This window comes from Lolium perenne, chromosome 6, assembly GCF_019359855.2.
Source record: "Lolium perenne isolate Kyuss_39 chromosome 6, Kyuss_2.0, whole genome shotgun sequence".
In the NCBI taxonomy this organism is placed as follows: Eukaryota; Viridiplantae; Streptophyta; class Magnoliopsida; order Poales; family Poaceae; genus Lolium; species Lolium perenne.
Window position 1 is genome coordinate 273,295,039 of NC_067249.2, and position 20,825 is coordinate 273,315,863.

General features: G+C 47.8%; 2 protein-coding genes across 3 annotated transcripts in view; one reads left to right on the top strand and one right to left on the bottom strand.

Moving 5' to 3' along the window:
• The window catches only part of LOC127326849 (uncharacterized), a 152,928-nt gene that overhangs the window by 12,482 nt on the left and 119,621 nt on the right, over positions 1-20,825 (bottom strand). The gene's annotated exons all lie outside the window — the stretch shown is intronic.
• Positions 205-3,092, top strand: LOC127326769 (two-component response regulator ORR3-like). 2 transcript variants are annotated; one of them, XM_051353555.2, is made up of 3 exons: positions 205-2,245; positions 2,472-2,574; positions 2,669-3,092. In XM_051353555.2, exons 2-3 carry the CDS (start codon positions 2,472-2,474, stop codon positions 2,947-2,949), a joined length of 384 nt encoding a protein of 127 aa, XP_051209515.1. In that variant the 5' UTR covers positions 205-2,245; the 3' UTR covers positions 2,950-3,092. The 2 variants fall into 2 exon arrangements, with proteins under 2 accessions (XP_051209515.1, XP_051209514.1); XM_051353554.2 differs by lacking the exon at positions 205-2,245 and having other exon boundaries at positions 2,283-2,574.

A 20,825-nucleotide genomic window follows, 5' to 3' on the forward strand; every position in this document is an offset into this window, starting at 1 on the left:
TTTTGTATGTAATATACACAAACAACAGAAGTTCCCATTTTGGTAATGAGTACAGAAGAGAGATAATCTGCTAGTGGACTTTAAGTTGGTACAGCATATATCTTGCCAATTTTTCCCTACTTGTCTTATACTCATATCAGTTGTAATTTTCTTTTTATATTTCTCAGCAATATTTGTACTGTATTTTTTATGGCTAAAGAATTACTGAGGTTCTCATCATTTCAAGTATTAATTATGTACTGATCTTTGTCCATACATAATTATTTTGGTACAGCTGTTCACTAGTCAAGACTAGGCATTCTCTGTGAAGACTCTTCCATCCATGGCCCGAGACAATCCCATCGGAGAGAGAGATACATTTTGGTAACTCAAGATGTGTGGTGCTATTTTGACTGATGCTAGTAGTACATAACTATAGCTCAGTTGAAATTAATTCTACCTCTCTCTTTCTTGCTGTTATATTTTATCCTCTAGTCTTGTATTTGAAATTTGAGTATATTTCGGTGATTTGTGTGATAGGATATCAGTCTGTCACTGCTCACTCTAGACAAACCATCTTTAATGAGGCTTATCTCATTAGTCAGTTCTTGTTTGTTATAGTGCACTTTAATCAACCTCTCGGTACGTTGTATTCATGCTGCCAGTTGTCAGTGAACTGTTAAAATGCCGTGATCATTGGTCGGCAGATCACCAGATCATGCCAGATGCTTCAGATCACAGTGACATGGTTGACTTGCATTAAGTATTGATCCCATATATTAATCTCGTCAATCTCAAGTAGTGCTCTGGTTAAGCGTATGTCAACCTAGTAAATTTTGTAGATCACATGCCAAAACTCTAATACTTGATGTGAATTCTTCTTGATCCTGAAACAATGGACCTTATGTGCTCCATAATGCCATCTGTCCGGTGAAAGATGTGTAATGCAGACTGTTTAGTCTGAATTCATATTTTCACATTTCCTAGTAACTTTGAATGGAAGCCCAAAGGAAACTACTAATATCACCTGGTTGACATTAGTAGCCTTTTCATTCCTGTGTTCCCCAAAAGCAACAGCCGGATCGTATTTTGCTCTTAGTTGACCTTACTGCTTGTGACTTTTGATGTTTACTCAAGAGCAGCAGCTTATGCTTGCACCGCTAACACTTGGACACTTTTCAGCAAACTTTTCCATAAGTTAAAAACTTTCTGCAGCTCCCAAGATTGGTGAGCAGTGGTGATCCTCCTTCCGCGACCAGCCACGTTGCAGTACCACGAGCCATTCGCTGGAGCCTGGATGTGGGCTTTCTGAATGGAAGTCCAGATGCAGAGGAACTGACTCCAGGAACTTAAACAAAGTGCTTCCTCCATCCTCCCTCCAGCTTCAGGTCAGACATCATGTTTCAGAATCTCTGGGTTCTTATATTTTTTTGTCTGTCTATATGCGAATTATTGCATGCTTTTTGCCAATTCAATTCAGGAGCAGGGTTGGGGAGTAGTAGTTGCCGCACGCAAAAATACAATATCCGAAAGATGCCCTCTTGGGTGTGTGTATGCTGAATGTGCGTAGTTCATGCATAATTAAAGAAATGTATGTAGTGTTTCAGAGTTTGTTCACTCTTAGCGACGTGGATGGTTTAGGGCACCTACTGTTTGTTGGGCACTATAGGTTTGCCCATTAGAGTGGCCTTCCTTCCATTAAAATTAAATCTTGAACTTCTTTCCAGTTCGAGTGGCTTAAAATGGTGCATAACTTTTCGGCGAAGACAAAACATGGCATGTCAAACCTTGTTTGTTTGTTTGTTCTGGCTGCTGACTTGATATTTGGTGTTTGCAAAATAGTTTTCGTTTTGCACAAAATGAGACGGTGGACCTAAGCTAAGTTACCTTGCTCAAGATATCCGAAATAGACATGTATGTAACTAATGTGAGGCAAAAATGATGAGAATGAAATAAGCATACCTATATTATCTAGAGCTTAGCCTACCGAATCATTATATATAGTAGTCAGGATCTGTCTCTTGTGCAGGCATAACAAAGGCATACGAATCCGCGAAACGGATGAGATCAACCGTATTTAGCCCCCCTTATATATAATAATGTCTCACACTTTGTGTTGACTTGCTAATGCTGCTGGCTTGTTTTTTAGACGAGGAGGGAACTCATCAATTGTGCCATGTGCAACATGTAGTAGTATAACAATTTGGATAGTGTTTGGGTAGGCGCCTGCCTTGGCCAGCGCTGCGCCACCGGCTCTCCAGATTTGGTTAGATCTCATTTCTTGCCTTGTTTGTAGTACTTGGTTATTTCTAATATTTTTTTTGTGTTTGTTTCTATTATACTGTCCATGGACGGCCCCTCTGGAACTCTACCCATGTATAAAATGATGTGCATTGTTGCCACTCTGCCCAGCTAAGTTACTTTGTCAATCATCAACAACGCAGCTCCATTGTGTGGTGCCCCATTGTTTCTCTACCACCGCTGCTGTGCAGATGTCGACGGCGATGGTGTCGGAGCCGCATGTCCTGGCCGTGGACGACAGCCTCGTCGACCGCGCCGTCATCTCCAGGCTCCTCCGCAGCTCCAAGTACAGAGGTACCGCCTCATCTCATTCTGTCAAGCAGCTTATATAAGAACTTTTGAAGAAAAGAAGAAGAAGTGAATACTGATTCGCGCGCGTTTGTTGCAGTCACGACGGTGGACAGCGGCAAGCGTGCGCTGGAGGTTCTGAGCCTGGACCGGAGCGTGCACATGATAATCACAGACTACTGCATGCCGGAGATGAACGGGTACGAGCTTCTGAAGCGGGTCAAGGAGTCTGCCGAGCTACGTGGCATCCCCGTTGTGATCATGTCGTCTGAGAACTCTCCTGCTCGTATCCGCCGGTGCCTCGAGGAAGGCGCGGAGGAGTTCCTCATCAAGCCCGTCCGGTCGTCGGACCTGTCGCGCCTCTGCAGCCGGCTCTACTGATGCTATAGATAGCTACTGCTCTAATAATTCTAATTGACTGACTGATGACGAACGAGTGGGTTGTCATCCATCCATGTGTTGTAAGTTGTAACATGTACTAGTAAACACGGTGAAATTAAAGTGATGCTCAGAATTGATGGTTCGCTCCTGGCGATTTTTTTAAAATAATACACTTTTTATTATTAATTCCAGGAATAATAGTCTTTTTTAACATTTTTCAGGAATAATACACCGTCGGGTTCGAGGAACCCGAGATTGAAATATCGGGGTAGAGGAGCCCGATTTTATAATTTCGGGGTTGACAAACCCGATTGTTGGATTCCCGTGCGCCGAGAAAAAAAGAAAGAAACTTGGAAGAAGAAATCGGGGTTGTTGAACCCGATTTTATAATTTCGGGCATGTTGAACCCGATTTAATAAATCGGGGCTGTTGAACCCGAGTTGTTTGCAGCAGAAATTTTTTCCGCCTTTTTCCGTTCACACCGCCGTGTTTCCCTCCCGCCCTTGCCGGCACCCTTCCCGCCACTCCTTCCCTCCACTACTCCTTCCCGCCACCATCTCTCGCCAATTTTATCCCGCCACCATCTCCCGCTATATTTTCCTGTCACGTTCTCGGATTTTTCCCTATAAAAGCAGGCATCGACACTCTTCGCTGCACAAGTGCTTCTATCTCTTTTTTTATGTTGGCTCACCACTTAGCCGTCATGAGTGTGTCGTGCTCTGACCAGGAGTTCAGGCCGGTGAAGGCGAAGGCTGCAAGTTTTCCCCCGGGTGTGACTGCGGAGCGGTGTTGGTGCGGCCGTCTTGCTAAGGTTAAGCAGGTGGAGGATTTCTCTGATCAGTTTGGCATGAAATTTTTCATGTGTGCGAGCTATGAGCATGATCCATCCCGTAGTTCAGCTTCGTCGTCCACCTGGCCACCGGTATGTTTCAACATAATTTTATGTAGGCATAAATTTATTTATGAATGTGATTTAATGTTACTGTTTGTGTTGCAGTCTCCCCCGTCTCTATGCAAATAGTTTCACTGGATAGACACGGAGCAGCCGGATTGGGCGCGCCAGGAGGTTGAGGAGAAACATTGGCGTGCGTGGGTAACGTTCTTTGAGGAGGAGCGTCAGGAAAAGGCTCATGCTAATGTTAAAGCAGAGCGAGAGAGACAGATCCAGAAACTAAGGGCGGAACAAGCTCGTAATCGCGAGGTGAATCAGAAGAGGATGGATGATGAGGCTGCACGTAGGTTTGCAGAGGAAGAGGTGTGCAGGGAGGCTCATTAAGCAGAAAGGAAGAGACTAAGGGAAAGAGCTGCTGAGGCGCAAACTGCAGAAGAACGCGGCGACAAGTCCGGAAAATGGCCACGGTGAACGCAGGAAAAGTAGTGTGATGTGTCGTACTGGCTATGTATCTTAATTTCAGTTTTAGTTTGTCGTTGTATCTTAAATTCCGTTGTAGTGATAAGCCGTATTTTAATTTCAGCTGCAATGTATCTTAATTTCAGTTGTAGTATTAATGTGAAATGAATTTGTCGCAAAAATGTTGTGTCCGAAATTTTGGCTCAATTGTTTCCCGCCGAAATTCGCCGCCATTTTTCCCGCCCAATTGTCCCGCCATTTATTCCCGCCCAATTTTCCCGCTCACATCTTCCCGCCGAAAGTCATCCCTTCTAGCCTATAAAAACCCCACACCGTTTCCTTGTGTTTCAGTGTATTCTCTCAACAAGATGGATCCCCCATATAAGAATCCCCCTCATCTTTTCACCGAATTTATGGCCAAACCTCTTCTAGACAGTGCCCGCAAAGTGATGAGGGAGAGTAAGGTAGAGACATTCGAGGAGTTCATCAGTAACGACGCCTTGCTCCGTAAGGTGGGTAGGGAATTCGAGACTTGGTGTTATGGATATCCAGTCAAGAAGATGCCTGCTCGCAGCCCACGGAAATAAGGTGTGAGCTTATCAGGTTGAATGAGAAGTGGAAGTCACTAACATGAACGAATGAAAAAGATAGGGAAAGGGATTTGAGATGTCCAGCACTGTGGGCAGCTGAGAGTGAGGACGACGAGGATATCTTTGAGCCTAACAGCAAGGCGAAGAGAGCTGCATCGTCGAAGGGCAAGAGTGCCAACTCGTCGAAGGGCAAGAGTGCTGCACCGCCGGTCATCGACTCGGACGACGACTTCGAGCCTAGCACGAAGGCGAAGAAAGCTGCATCGTCGAAGGGCAAGAGTGTCAAGTCCTCGAAGGGCAAGAGTGCTGCACCGCCGGTCATCGACTCGGACGACGACTTCGAGCCTAGCACCAAGGACATGAAAGCTGCATCGTTGAAGGGCAAGGGAAAGGGTGTGCTGCGTTCTTAGTGTTGTAGTTATCAGTAGTCATGGATCTTGCAGTATGTTGTAGCGTTGGTGTACCGTTTAATTTGTTAGCAGGGAGGTATGTTGCAGTAGTAAGTTGTATCTTAATTATCGCTTGAAGTTGAATATGAAATGTTTGTTGAATAGAAATAATAATAACATGTCTCTCGCACATAGTAATGAGTCGCAGGAATAGTAGTGATACATGCTCCATACAAATAGTAGTCATACATGGTGCATACAAATAGTACTCATACACTAGATGAAGGAAATAGTACTAGCAATAAGTCTCATCCGTACAGATGACTCACTGAATGTCATCTCACTAACCACGGCCCCTCCCTCGATGCCTCGGTGGCGGTCCAGCCTGAAAAGGTGACGGCGAGTACATACGAACAGGTGACTGCCGCTGTCGGGGAGGAAGCATGTACCCCTACTCGTGCTGACTATCCTGCGTGGGCTGTGTGGGATCTGGAGGTGGAGTTTGATGCTGACTGGACATCCAGTCCTGGTACATCTGCTGTGTTTTGTCCTGATCATGAGCACTGGACCAGAAGGATCGTGATCCGGACATAGACGACATATATGCCTCACCTATGATTAGATATAAAAACCGTTAGTCCCGAGGAAATTCATACATGGTGCAGAATTAATGTGGATAGTGAGGAATTTCATACCCTGTGGCGACTCCATACGGGGACGCCACCCCAAGTTAGGCATGGGAGTTTGCTGGTCCATCCCGAAACCTGCACCCTGCCAGTACTCGGAAGTAGGCTCCTGCTGCTGTTGGTTTTGCCAACCAGAACCTCCTGCCTGGTTAGGAGATGGTGGCCTCGGGCTCGGCGGTGCCTCCATACGTGGGCGCGGGCCGTGCCTCGGTTGATGCACCTGCAAAGAGGGACGAGGTGGCCGCTGTGCTGCTCGGTACTCGACAACATCCGAAGATCGGGTGCATGTGATAGCCGAGTAGATTCGACGTAGTTTGTCCTCAAAACGCCGTGCGAAGGAGGTGTGGTGCTCATACCGTCCAAGAAGTGGGCCGGAGGAGAGCAATCGTGTATACTGGGCCGCGTCATCTTGGAGCTCCGCCGTCAACTGGGCCTACAATTGTGAGCACAAATTAGTAATGTGTTGGCAAAATGTACAAAAAATATATTTGACTTACATCGTGATTCCGAGTGCCTGAAGTGGAGTGACGAGGGTAGGTGTCCCACTGTGTCGAGGGAGCCCTCTCAACTGGGTCACACGCCTGGCTCAGCCGAAGTCGTGTCCTAGGCATGTCACCCGCAAGTACTGATGAAATTCCTGAAGAGCAAACATCTCCCTAGTGGCCCATGATATTGCCGGCGCAGTGGTTCAACCCGTGATGTATGGAGCCAGGAGCTGTACCCATCCAGCAGCAGTCTTGTTCGCTCCTTTTCTGTTCAACCTGAAAATGCATGCCGTCAATGATTGTCCAATTAATGTAATAACTTAGGATAAAATTAAATTGTACTCACATGTGGATACGTGGTGGTAGAGGAACGGTGGGAGATGGTGGCTCGATCAACTGATGCTGTCCAAACTGTCTCATGACCCTCTGGGAGATGGTGGCTCGATCAACTGATGCTGTCCAAACTGTCTCATGACCCTCTGCTGCGACATCTCCTCCACGAAGATATCGAAGATGATCTTCGCCTTCGTCATCCAGTAGGCCCAATCTCTGGTACACATGTTCGATATACCGCCTGGGTATGCCCCGTCACGGTGGTCCTCACTGTATGGCTCCCAGTTGACATCGCTCTCTAGTAGTAGGTCAAACTGCTCTGTGAATGCTGGGTAGCAATTCCTTAGCTGATTATGCCCAAAACGTCTCTGCATAACATAACTTAACTATGTTAGTGTTATATTTTATATAAAAATATAAACACAGAGTAAATATTGCATATACCTTCCGCGATGTCCATAGATAACCAAACGTCGGCATGTCGATGCGGTCCGCATCGTACATCTCGTCTGGTGGCCATGACCCACCACCAATTTGAGGACGGCCGATGGGAAACCTCGCCCAGGACCAGAGCTGCAACAGGAGTGGGCATCCAACGATTCTAGAACCCTGCGAGGTGAGCTGGCAACCCTTACACATATCTCGGTACGTAGCGGCTAAGAGCGCAGAACCCCAGCTCCTCTTTGTGATGTGCTCAGCTTCTGTGGCCTCTGCTATCTCCTGAGCTATAGGGATGTACCGCGCACTGATCGTGTTCCCGTGATTGTGCGTGAACATCGTCTTCCCGAGTAGCCACATGAGGTACGTCTCCAAGCTGCGAGTGATCTGGGCCGCCGTCATCGGTTCATCTGGGTATCCGAACTGCTCGATCTGTCAAGATATATTTCAATGTTAGTACTTACATATTATGAGGTAAATAAGCTGTGATAAAAAAGACGAAACTGTTACGAACCTGGAACTCGTGTAGCCATGCCTGGCGAGGGCCGTGAGCGTCAAAAGTCATAGGCCCAACTGACATAGGCATCCCCAATGGGCCTGCCGAAGAAAGTACCCGGGGTTTACTGAAGGCCCACGACCCGATGATTACGAAGCCCGGAAGCCCAATAAAGCGTTGATATGGAAGTTAGAGATATATTCGGAATAGAGACTTGTAATTATACGAAACGAACTCAAAGAGTCTCCCGCTGTTTGTAACTTATATGTCACGAAACCCTCGGCTCCGCCTCCTATATAAGGGGAAGTCGAGGGAGAAAGAGAGAATCGAATCATTGTCAACACAACCCTAGTTTTTAGCAGTCGAGCACCTTTTCGGCTGAAACCTTCGAGATCTACTTGCCCTCTACTTTCCACGAAACCCTAGTCTACAACTTGTAGGCATTGACAAGTCGATACCTTGTCACCAACGTCTGCACGAATACCATGGAAACGGGCATCCATGGTGTGCTGCCAGCCGATGGTTTCCTCCAATGGGCCTATGGGCTCACCAGCCAACGGAAGGCCCAACAACATAGACACGTCCTCTAGAGTAGGAGCCATCTCACCCCAGCGAAAGTGGAACGTGTGGGTCTCGGGCCTCCACCGATCCACTAAGCAGGTGATCAAAGCAGCATCGTAGTTGAGGCGCGAAATGTGATCTCGGGCCTCCACTAATCGAGCGAAAGGTAGTAGACCAGCCCACTTCAACCTGCAAAACAAATCATGCACAAGCTAAAGCAGGTCCAATAGAGTTCTTATAAATTTGATACAAAACAATTGAACACATACATGTCAACCCATTCAGGGTGTATCATCCAGTTCTTCTTTGGAGTACGGGTCTGCAGGGGCTCGAGGATCTGCGGATCAGCCTCCAAGTGCGCTGCACGATGTTTCTGATCAATCAGTGGATCAAGCAACGATTGGGCCGCCATATCTGCACACATAGAACCATCGATCACAAATTGTAGCATTGTTCAGACATAGTACAAATTCAACCATCGATCACAAAGATTACAAATTAAAGCATAGTTCATACATATTACAAATTGATGCATTATTCAGAAATACTACAAATTAAAGCTTAGTTCGTACATATTACAATTGAAGCATTGTTCAGACATACTACAACTTAAACCATAGTTCATACATATTACAAATTTGCTACTGTCTCCCTCTAGTTCTTCCCCTCCCACGCCTTCCACGGTTGCCTCGACCACGGTTAGCCGCCGCCGCTGCAGCCGCTGGGTAGAAAGTGGGACATAGGGGGTCCCTGTGTCCAAACTGGTTGCACAGAAAACATTGCCTAGTTGGACCACTCGCTTCGGCCTCATCCATATCATTCCTAATGCGCCTTGTCTCCCGTCGACCTCTGCTTGTCCGCAATAACCTTGGGTCAGGGATGTACCGCCTTTCATTTGGTATCACCGTAGTAAAATTTCCCACAACTCTATGTCCTACCATCTCACCGGTCCAGGTGTTCAGCACAGACTCTTTCATGTAATATGGAGAGACGAAAGAGATTGAGTCCATCCCTAGTTGTCTGGTAGCTGCCAACACATGGGAGCATGGAAGGTGAAGCAACTTCGGTTTGTTGCACGTGCACTCACACGATGGCCATTCTTCATTTCCAATTCTGACCTCATGTGTTCTCACCGCATTCACACAACCAAACTTATCGGTAGGTAAGCGCACCTCAAACCTCCTTTCCTGATTACTGATGGCCAGAACAGTGTGTGACATACCCTTCTTCATCTTGACATCTATATATTCCATAATGGTCTTACAGTAAGGAGTGTTTGGATTTTCCAGCATATGACTCACAGCCAACTGACGTCTCTCTTTGAAATAATTCATAGTGCCATATAAAATACCCTCCACAAGGGCTGTCAGCGGCAATGCCCTATTTCCCCTAAGCACGAAGTTGTATGATTCAGCTAGGTTGGTAGTCATCACACCATACCTAGCTCCATGTGTGTCATGCAGCAAAGACCACCTTTCTAATGGGTTGTGCTCTATCCACTTTGCAATTTTTTTAATCCGTCGTCCAGGCCTCCTTCTAGTATTGGGTGGGTCAAATCTAGGCAGGTCACATAGCCCAATAGGATCTGGCTCGGGGGCTTCCGGAACCTGTGTACCCTGTGCCACAGCTGCTGCATGAGCTGCTGCTAATGCAGCTCGCGCGGCTCTCCTGTGCCGCACATGGTCCTTAGTGAACTCATCCAGCTTGCCGCGGAGAAAAGTGTACTTGCATTCTTGATTCTGCTTGCACAACTTCTTGAACAGATTCATAAGACTCTTGCTCCTAAACTGCGAGAAGAAATTGCCCCCCAAGTGGCGCATGCACCACCTACTCTGCATATCCTGCCATGGCGTCTCTTCATCAGGTCCGGCTTCTTTCAGCGTCTTGATAGCCGCAAGTATACTTGCATGCCTGTCGTGGAGCACGCACACATTTGGGCGATCTTTCACTATCGATTTTTTTAACTGCCTGAAGAACCATAACCAGCTAGCAGTGTTCTCGCTCTCAACAAATGCAAATGCGAGATGCACAATTCGATTGTTGTCGTCCACTCCAATGGCTGTCAGAATCTGACCCCTGTACCTGCCAGTCAGAAAAGTTCCATCTACACACATCACCGGACGACAATGCATGAAAGCCTCGATGCATATGCTGAATGCGAAAAACACCCTGTGCAGAACCCTGACATTAGGGAACTCTGGTATCACAAAGTCTTGTATGTCCACATGGGTGCCCGGATTCCGGTCCTTCAATGTCTGGAGGAGACGGACGACACCGTCATAAGCATCATAGAAGGTCCCGAATCTGTTCTCCAGTGCCGTTTGTTTAGCCCTCCATGCCTTGCCATATGAAATTTCATACTTATATTGAAGGTGAACTCTTTTCTGGATGGCTTTAACCCCCATCGCCGTATTCTCTACAATCTCCTTGTAGAACAGGCGAGCAAGCAGAGTGGATGTAAGGTTTCGGCGATCCTTCAGCATACTCTTAAGGACACAGGTGTGCGGCACGAAGTCGCTCACAACCCATGTTGTGTCATACTTCGGATAGTACCCATGCACCCTTGATGGACATCTAGCATTGTTGCAGACCACTGTCAAGAATTTCTGACTTGAAATGGTGGTTCTGAATACCCTTTGCGTGTTCATTGCCCACTGAGTGATTGCTTCATGCAGATGTCTCTTGTCAGCATATCTAGCACCAATTGAGATGGTGTTCATGCTGTACTCCCAGGCAGAATCATGCCGATCATCCACTATCATTGCCTCCGACAAATCATGGTTCCAAGAAGAGGGGATCGGATCCTCCTCATCGTTGTCATCTGAATTATCGGATCCACCGGATTCATCTGAGTCAAGCTCATCGTCCACTCCATCCTCGTCTTCCTCGTCCATCATGTTCTGCATCTGGTCTTCTTCTTCATCCTCGCTTTGAAGCTCGACACTACCATCATGACCACAAGCTGCATGGCTACTCTGCCCGGATTGGAAACTGCTGCTGCCAGCATCAGAACTTTGACTGCTCTGGCCTGGATGGAACTCACCCTCACCTTCCTGGGAATTCACCTCCTTCGCTTTGGGAAGCATTAAGGCGAGGGGGTGAGTTCCCCTGCGCTCGCACGCTTCTAACCAGTGCACCCACTGAGAGGTCCGCTGTCGTCGTGGTGAACAGACAGATGCCATAGGATGGCTTAAGTTGGGGCCGAATGTGCGCTAGAGGATTCGGGGGAGGGTTTTGGTTACACAAGGGTGGATTCCGGATGAATACCGGTAACTTTATTGATGAACTTGGCCTTGGCCAGAGGTTGAAGAAGCACAGTACAGACCTAGCTCTGCTAGCTACTTGCTCTCTCCTGTGTTCTCTTTTCTCTCTAGAATGGAACCTCCCCCGCAGGGGTGTGCCTCCTCTCCTTATATAGGGGAGAGGTGGCTTACAAGGGAAGAAACCGTAATGGCATCTTTGACTAGACAAACTACTTTACAAAGCCACTTTGGCAGTGATGACTCCGGCATCTTCTTTATACAAGGGCTGGTGACGCCTACCGGTACCTTTTGCGTCATCCTCCGCTTTGGCGCCAGAGCTTCGATTAAAGCTGAACTGCTTCGCTCATCTTTGTCGCTTAGCCCTTGGGGAATCTTTGACTGCCCGTTGCCGTGTTACCAAGGAGAACATGCCGGACCCCGGTAGCTTACCGTGGGTTCCGGAACCTTTGCCTTGGTGTTTGAAACCCTCTGGACTCCAGCCCTCCGGCGTATCCCCTCTTGGGATACCGGTTCTCTCTGGCATACGCTTAGAAACATACCGGACTAAACTTTCAACCGGTACCGGAAGGATAAAAACATGGCATCCTTGCCATACTCTTTGTATACCGGGAGTCATCCCCCCGACATTAGTCCCCGAAGCTGGTATGGCCCGGCGGATTCTATCCGACGGTCCATTCCAGGTTCCTTTGAACAGAGTGCCGGATTAATCCTTCCGGTTTCCATTTAAACACATCCAGTATCTTACCGAACTTTCTTAGCTAGGCAACTTATATGGAATTTCTCCGGCTTCACGCCGAAACCATCTCAGCATATCTTGTTAATTGAACCTTCCGGCTTTACTGAGACCTTCCGGTACATGTTTCCGGTTGCTTTGACATTAAGCTCTCCTCGGCGGAGTCGAGAATATGTTGGAACTAGTGCCTGTCAGTGACATGCGCACTGTTTCTGACGCTCCAGTGTCAGGTGTCAATTCCGTTCGACTCCCGCGCTCTCATTTAATGCATCACACCGGATCCTTGCTGCCATTCCGGATCCTTGCGGCCACCGAGTGGCACTTTGCTTTTAGGCGTGTAGTTCTGCGCCACGTGGCGGCCCACGGGTGAAGCGAAACGGGCCAAACCGCTCCGCGGCCCATTATCAATTCAGTATAAAGGGGGCGCGGCGGTTCTCCTCCTTCACCCACGCTCACTTCATCTTCAACCTCCACTTCTTGCTCTTCGCCGCCCGAGCTCCCGGCACCTTCGCCCGTCCGTCGAACCCTTGCTCTCCGGTGAACTCTCGCGAGAAGGATCCAGAGAACGCGATTTCCCGCCGTCGCCAAGATCTGCCGAAGCTCTCTGCCTCCCGCATTCAGAGCACCGCCTCGGCCTCTTCCTCCTCTTCTCCGTTCGCCGCCGCTAACCACTTCTTCTTCGAACTTCGACGGACCATCGACTTCCTTGTCCGCCGCCGCCCTCAGGTGGGTTCTTTTGGCTCATCTTATTTTCCTCTGTTCCACACTACTTTTGGGCCGGTAGATATTTATTTCCTCTTTTCTCTTGTCTTTTTTCTTACTCGTAGATCTTTGCGAACAGATAGATTCGGGGAAAGTTGTTTGTAGCTAGGCTCAGAACTTAGCGAGAATGTCATCTGAAAGCTCCCTTCCGGAACACTCCGCCAACACCCGGTATAGCGAGAGTCCGGAAATTTTTTTGGGAGAGGAAGCCCCGGTTGAGCAAACCGACGACGGGCTCGAGGAGGACCTTGCCCAGAGCGCCAAAGCCAACTGCTCCGGCATCGACCTCGATTCCTACACACGCGTAGCTTGGATGGGTTCCGATGTCACCCAAGCGGAGATAGACTGGCTCTACCGGTCCAGGAGGATACCGGAAGAGGTTTGGTGCCGGATCCCTGGCGAGGAGCGGCAGCCTGAGCCTCGGCCCGGTGAATATGTCGTCTTTTCCGCCCATTTTGAGCGTGGTCTTGGCCTTCCGGCGTCGGACTTCTTCCGGCGCTTTTTAGACTTTTATGAACTTCAGCCCCATCATCTTCCGGGCAATTCCATCTTCTTTCTTTCTTCCTTCACCACTTTCATGGAGGGATACGCTGGTATCACTCCTTCCATAGATAATTTTTCTTACTTTTACTACCTCCGGAAGAATTCTATCCAAGACAAGAATCTTCCGCACCCCAAGCCGTTCGTCCGGTGCGGGGGCTGCATCCTTTCTCCCCGTCAAGGGAGCAGCTTCTACAAACTTTCCGGTCTGGAATCTGTCCGGACTTGGCAGAAATCTTTTTTCCATGTGCGGAACAGTGGCCCGGAAGACTTTATCAACCTTCCGGAATATGTTCCCGGGCCTCCTAGCATGAAGAATTGGCTCCACAATCCCAAGGACCATAAGGAGTCCAAGCGGGTGGCCCTTTTCATCGAGAAGAATAAGGAGGAGACCAATCTCTGCGCGGATGACCTTTTCCAGCTTTTCCTCTCGCGCCGGGTCTTGCCCCTCCAGCGCCGCGCTCATAAGATCTGTCAAATGTCCGGCCGGATGGACCCGACAAGGATCACCACCTATCCGCTGAGCGCCCCTGACTTCGTCCTTAAGGCCAAGCAGATCTGTCAGAATACGCTGAATCCTAGCGGAAAGTATGGGCTGCTTCCTTACAGTCGCAACAATCCTCCTCCGAGCCAAGTAAGACCTCGGGACCTGCGGGAAACCTTTTACCGGTGTATCTGTGAATCTTTAGTTCTGATTTGGTTCTTTTGTGTTGCAGAACTTCTCCCGGATCGGTAGGGAAGAACCGCCCTCCTACGCCCCGAGCCTGTGTTTCCAGGACGACTCGGACGCTGACCCCTTCGTGAAGGGAAGACATAAGATGGGTCCTGTCAACACCCGGATTTTTAAGTCCAGATGCCTATTATGCCATTCATCGCAATCCCAGGAGTATTGTTTTTGCGAGACATAATAGATTGATATCACAGAACATCCTTCATTACAACTCATAATTGTCTTACAACACAAAGGATCACATGATCCAGTCTCATTACAATAATAGTTGATCTATTGATCAATTACAAAACACATAGCGGAAGCGAAGTAGCGTAGTAGTAGTCCATCTATTCCACAGGCAACTGTTGACGTCAGGAGTGGTCCTAGTTGTCGTAGACGTCCTGCTGTCCATCTTCCTCGTACTGCTGTTCCTCTTCATAGTCTGGCCATTTGAATAGCCAGGGACAAAGCCGTGAGTACTTTAAAGTACTCGCAAACTAATACTGGTGTAAGCACTATCAACTATAGTAAGGGGGTGCTAAACTCTAAGTTTATTTGCATAAAGCCAATTTTAGTTCACAACCATTTAGTAAAAGCCTCTTCATTTGCTAACTAACTCAAGTGGGAACATTAGTGTCATTCCCACAACTCTGTTGTGATTCAAGTCAAATTCACCATTCACCTTTCAAGTTCAAGTCACAAGTCACATGTCACATTTTTGAAAAATGATCTGATGACGGAACAGTATGGCCTTTCCAACCGTCCATAACCGTGGACGCGGCTATTCGAATAGTTCTACACTCTGCAGAGGTCGTACACTTGTGCCACAACATTTGCAATAATCCGTCAGGGTTAACTGGCCCTGATTTATCACACTCCGTGTGCGGACTACCAACCATAACCTTTCACTTACATATCCTAGTATAGGCACCTCTCCCCATGAGCTTGGCCTCCCAGTGAAGACAGACAGTCAGCCTGGGAACTGCATAGGGCTTGGGCCGGACATTCACCTCATTTCACGTCATATCACATCATTTCGTTTGTCGTAGAGGCAGCCTTCGGCCTAACCCCGATGACGCTTGTTTAGAGGGAACCCATACTAAGGTACATAAATTTCCAGTTAAGCCCTACCCATATCAGGTATTGTGGGGGTACTTGCAAAATTGGAAATGGTATCGCATCCGAACCCAACCATCAGTTTTTGTAAAGTTCACCATGTCATTCACAAGTCATCTTCACCTTCAAAATCTTTCAATAGAATGACTCATCATTCCAAGGTTTTCAAAGTCATTGGTTTTCACAAGTTCCCATCTAGAGTAGTCAATTTTAGTTTAGCACTAGCAACTAGGCATGAGTGGTGCTAATTTACTTGTAGCTATTTAGGCTAAGTTTGATGCTCTTGTACTCCTCTGATACTTAGACCAAAGTTAACTATAAAAGGAAGCTTTAATAAATAAAGTAAAAACTTTGCAAGAATAAAACTTGGGATGGGATCATGAAGCATAAAGTAATAAGGGAGTGTGCCTTGCTCTTGTAGAGCTTTGCACAAGGGCAATCTTGCAAGAATATTAGCTTGCCTTGGTTGGTGTACTGATCAAAGTGATCTTCTTCTTCTTGGAAGTAGACCTCCTCCTCCTCTTGGTACTCCTCGGTACTAGTGTCTAAAATACGAATACGGGGTATACAATCATCACACCAAACTTAAGTACTAAACTAAGCACACACACACATGAGTCACTCAATTTAAGCTAGCATCACACCTTACTATTAAGTGGGTGGACTTGTTTTCTTAATTAAGAAAAATAATTTCCTCTCATACTAATTAAGGTGTTATTTTTAATTCCTTAGAGCAATAATTTCCTCTCATTATCTTATTACCATTTAATTTCCTTCATGAAGAATATATGACCTAGGTTGACCAAAGTCCACCTCTTCATACTCCTCATTTAGGAAAATGATTTAAATGAGGTGAAGCACCTCATACAATTTAATCCTAACATAGTAATGATTTAATATCATCAAACAAATTTACATGAGACCTAATAGACCAGGGTCTCTACCTCATTTTGAAATATTTGTGACAGGATTTAAATGAGAGAAAAACTCCCATGTGATTTTTAAATAGTTTTGGACAATATCTTTGGCTAGAAATAGCCATATAGTCCTTTAATTAGACTAGGCCATGATCATTCAAAGTAAGCATGGCATATTTTTGCATAAACAATTAGTGCAAGGGAAAAGTGATTTATAGGAGTTGGAATTAACTCAAAAGCATTTGTGGTTGATTTTTAATAATTATTCTAAGTCACAAAAGTCTCTGTCTTGTTTATTTTCCTACTTTAATTCTATAACCGGTCTAGGGTTCAAACCAGTAGCATTGTGTAGAGAAAACTCTAAGCTTTCCAAATATATAAAATTTGTAAAATTTGGCCAAGTGGATTTGAAACTATGCAATTTTGAAGTTGGCACCAGTTTGCAATATTTATCTATTCTGGAAATTTTGAATTCAAATGGTTGGGCTGGCGGGAAACGAGGTGGGCTGCACAGCAGGAGAGAGAGTGGGCCGGCCCAGTATCGCTACGGGCTGCCTGACAGTGGGTCCTACTGGTCAGCGAGAGTAACTCGCCGAAGCGGTATGTGCTAACCTCAACCGTGCGATTAGATGACGATCTGACGGTTGTGCGTCGTCGTCACCGTCGGGGAGAAGAGCTTGCGGCAGCGGCGGAGGTAGGGGGTCGGCGGCGTGCTGGAGCTCCGGCGAGGGGTGGCGACGTGTGGCGGCGACGTTGTCGAGGAAGGGGAAGCAGATGGCACCAGAGGCGTCTCCAATGGTGGCCGCAATCGACGGCGGTGATCTCAGCTCCTCCGCGGGCTCCGGCGACGAATTGGACGGCTCCGGTGACTAATTGAGTGAGAGAGGTGGTCGAGGAGGCTCAGTGGTGAGAGAGAAGCGCGGGGGTGTGAAGAATTCGTCTCGGGGCGGCCTACTTTTATAGGGGCCAGAGGTGCTGCGGGGAGCGAGCAAGGTCGTCGACGAGCTCGTCGTTCCAGGGCGGCGAAGGGGCAAGGGATGGGCGTTTCGGGTTCCTGGCGTCACAGTGATCACAGCGCACGTCCAGGCGAGGTCAGGGGTGGAGTGGTCGCGTCGTCATCTTCCTCGCATCCTGGCAGTACGGTGGCGGACGGTCGCTGACGAGGGCGTCGTCTACAGCTGGTCCGCGGTCAAATGGAGTTGTCTGGGAGGTAGAGGGTACCGTGGCGAGGCGACTGGTGCATGGGGAGAGCGAGGGGAGGCGTGAGGCGACGGGGCACGGCGGCGTCCTGTCGCGTCCAGGGACATGTCCTGGCGCGCTCTGGGCGTCGTGGGCGCGTCGGGACGCGTCTGGTACTGGCCAGTGTCGACGCCTTCTCGGTCAATGGCGTGCATGGTCGCGATCAGCAGGGTGAGGGCAAGCTCAGAGACATGATGGAGTGACTTGGATGGGAGAGGAGAGGAGGTGAGCATGTGGAGTGACATGAGGGCCGGCATGGTCTGGCATGGCTCATTTCTTGGCTTTGACTGAGGTGCAAGTGGATTGGTGAGGTAGAGGAGAGGTGCAGGGATGCAGAGGTGGTCAGGTTAGACTTGGTCCAACTTAAAAATCCAGCATGGGCATCAATTTGGATTCTGCCCACAAGGTGTTTGTATAAATGGCCGCAAGAGAATTTTTGTCAAATTTTGGAAATCTTTTTGGTGGATCTCATTCATATATTCAGAGAGGTAGAATGGTGGTGGTGGTGGTCAATTTGGTGATGGTTTGCAAGTTTTCAAAATGGGGGTGAATCCTCTCTTTGTTTCAATGTCTCCACTTGTCTCATCTATTCTGGTCAACCTGGTCAAAGTCAGCTCTGGTGGTCAACAGCAAAGTGGTTCACCTTGACATGGTCTTGGATGACATGGCAAGTGTTGACCAAGTTTAGTTTGAGAAAAGTCAAAACCAGGGGTGCAAAGTGGTGAAGATAATATAAAGTGGTCACATGACCATTATCATATGTAAGTTGGAAATTGCATTTTTCTTTGATTTGATTCTGGTTTCTTTGATGCATTTGGGTTTGTAATTGATATATAAGTGTTTTACAACCAAAGGAGCAAGCAAAATCAGCCTTGGTTGATGATTTGTAAAAGTGGCTAAAATGTGTATGTGAGTGAAAATGGGATTTTCTCCCTATTTGACTTCTCTCTTTTTGATTTGATTTTTCTTGACTCTAAAGTGATTCTTATTAGTTTAGGAACATTTCCGAACCATTGAAACCATTCCAAAAGGTCTAGTTCAAAGTTTTGCAAAAATGGCCATAACACATAAGAGGTGATATGTCAATTTGCCTTATTCTTGTAATTTGTTCCCCTTGCTTTACTTGGGCAAGGTAGAGGGTCAATTTAGTGTTAGATTAGGTTTAGAGATGGTGTCACACCATTTGGGTAAGGTATAAAGGCATAGGTCAAGGTTTGGGAAAATGGCCATGTGCCACATATGCATCTATGCATATGTTGCATTTGATTTTTAATTTGACTTGGCTTGACCCAATTGATGTTGTTGAGTGTTGAAATGGTATATAGGAGTGATCCAACCATTCACCACAAGTCTTAGGGTCAAGATCCTCAAATTCACAAATTTGCATTTTACTCCCATATGCCTCTATGGCATTTTTAGTTTCTTTTTAATTTCTTTGGTTTCAACTTGGATTTGGTTCGATAAGCACTAGGTAAGGTTTATGAAGTTTTTCCAATCCTCTAAATAAGGTGGAAAGGCCTAGGGTAAAGTTTTACAAAAATAGCCATAGGCACATATGCCTTTTTCTTATTTAAATTCTTTTTATTTTATTTTAACTTGGATGGTAACAAGGGGATGTGAGGTTTAGGGTTTAAGAGTATTTCAAAATACTAATTAAACATTCATGGCAAAAGCACAAGAATTAAGCAAGATCACCAGGTATCAAACTTAATTTAATAAAAGTTTTTGTTGGTTCCAAAATTTGGAAAAAGGGAAATTCATTTTATTTGTTTTGAAAATTTTTGGGATGTTACAGGTCCGACGTTCGTCAGGCACCCCGGTAAGCTTTCAATTTCCCATCCGGCAAATGACGTCGAGGTCGTTACCCTCGAGGTACATAGCTCACTTCTTTTAGTTTGTTATTCTGTAGATCTTCGCTCAGCCGGTACGAACACTCCGGTCCTGGAGCACGTGGCTCCCTTGTCGGCCGAGGTTGGCCAAGAGTTCTTGGACAACCTGGCCTCCCAGGGGGGGAAGAACAAGGATCCTGCCCCTGAGGCCGGCCCAAGCGAAGCACCACCCGCCAAGCGCCGCAAGAAAACGACGGTGGCTGGGCCCAAGACAAAGAAGCGCCGGCAAGCCATGCCGGTCACCACTGGGTAAGAATCCGGTTTCACGTTCTCCGGTTGAGATTTTTTTTTTCAACAGCTGCCTCATTGCCAGCTCTTATACTTTTTTCTTTCTCCAGGGATCCCCTTATGCTATCCAGGAGCGCTACTGGTATGAGGCCGGAGACTTCAGAAGAAGCTCCCAGGGTCTCCCCTCCTCATCAAGCAAGTCCGGTACCTTCGGGTGCCGGCAAATCTCCTTCCTCCTCTCGGGGAGGAAACACAAGTTTGGGGCGCGCGACCCCTGAACCGTCAAACCACCGCGCGGAGGAGGATTTCACTTCCCCTCCAGATCTTGAAGACACCGGCGCCAGCAACATAGGCGCCGGTAGCGAAGATGCCGAGCGGGCGGAACCTCCGGTTCCTCCCACTCCCAAGAAGAAAAAGAAGAAAGTCTCTGCTTCCTCCTCCAAGGCTGTGCCGGAACCTTCCGCGCCAGCAACCTCTTCGCCGGCCAAGGAAGCTCCGGAGGCTCCCTTACCGGCAAAGGATGCGCCGATGCCACCTCCGGTATCTTCTGCCGGTGCGCCAACTGCTGCCCCCGAGCCAGCTTGCCCGGAAGGCGCAACTCCCACCGCTCAGCAACTTGCTGCAGCGGTTACTGCGGCGACCGCGCCCCCTTCCGGCTCAAAGGCACTAGTGCTGCACGCCAGCCGCGCCGCCACTTCCGCCGGCGAAAAGGCCTCGGCGCAGCTGGGCCGGATAGTCGAGCTCCGCCGCGGCGAGGTCGATCTGGGTGCTCTCCGCGAATACGCGGAAGAATGGAACCGGGCAGATCTGTCCGCCACCACCCTCGGCCTGGGCAAAGATAAGCTGCCGGTCGTGGACAACTCCGGCCCGCGGAACACGGCGCAGCACCTTGGCCGGCTGAAACGCGCCGTGAAGGAGTTTGACACGGCCTGGCACGATGCCAGTGCCAACGTGGTGGTAAGATTCTCACTCAAATTTCACAACTTTTTTCTTCATACCGATGCCGGTTTTCATATTTTCACTTGTAGATATATCCTCACAGTCCCCGAGTTTCGGGTTAAGCACGCAGTACTTAGCGCGAAACTTTTCTTGAAAGACAAAACCGGCATAGCCAGTCCCCCGAGTTTCGGGTTAAGCACGCAGTACTT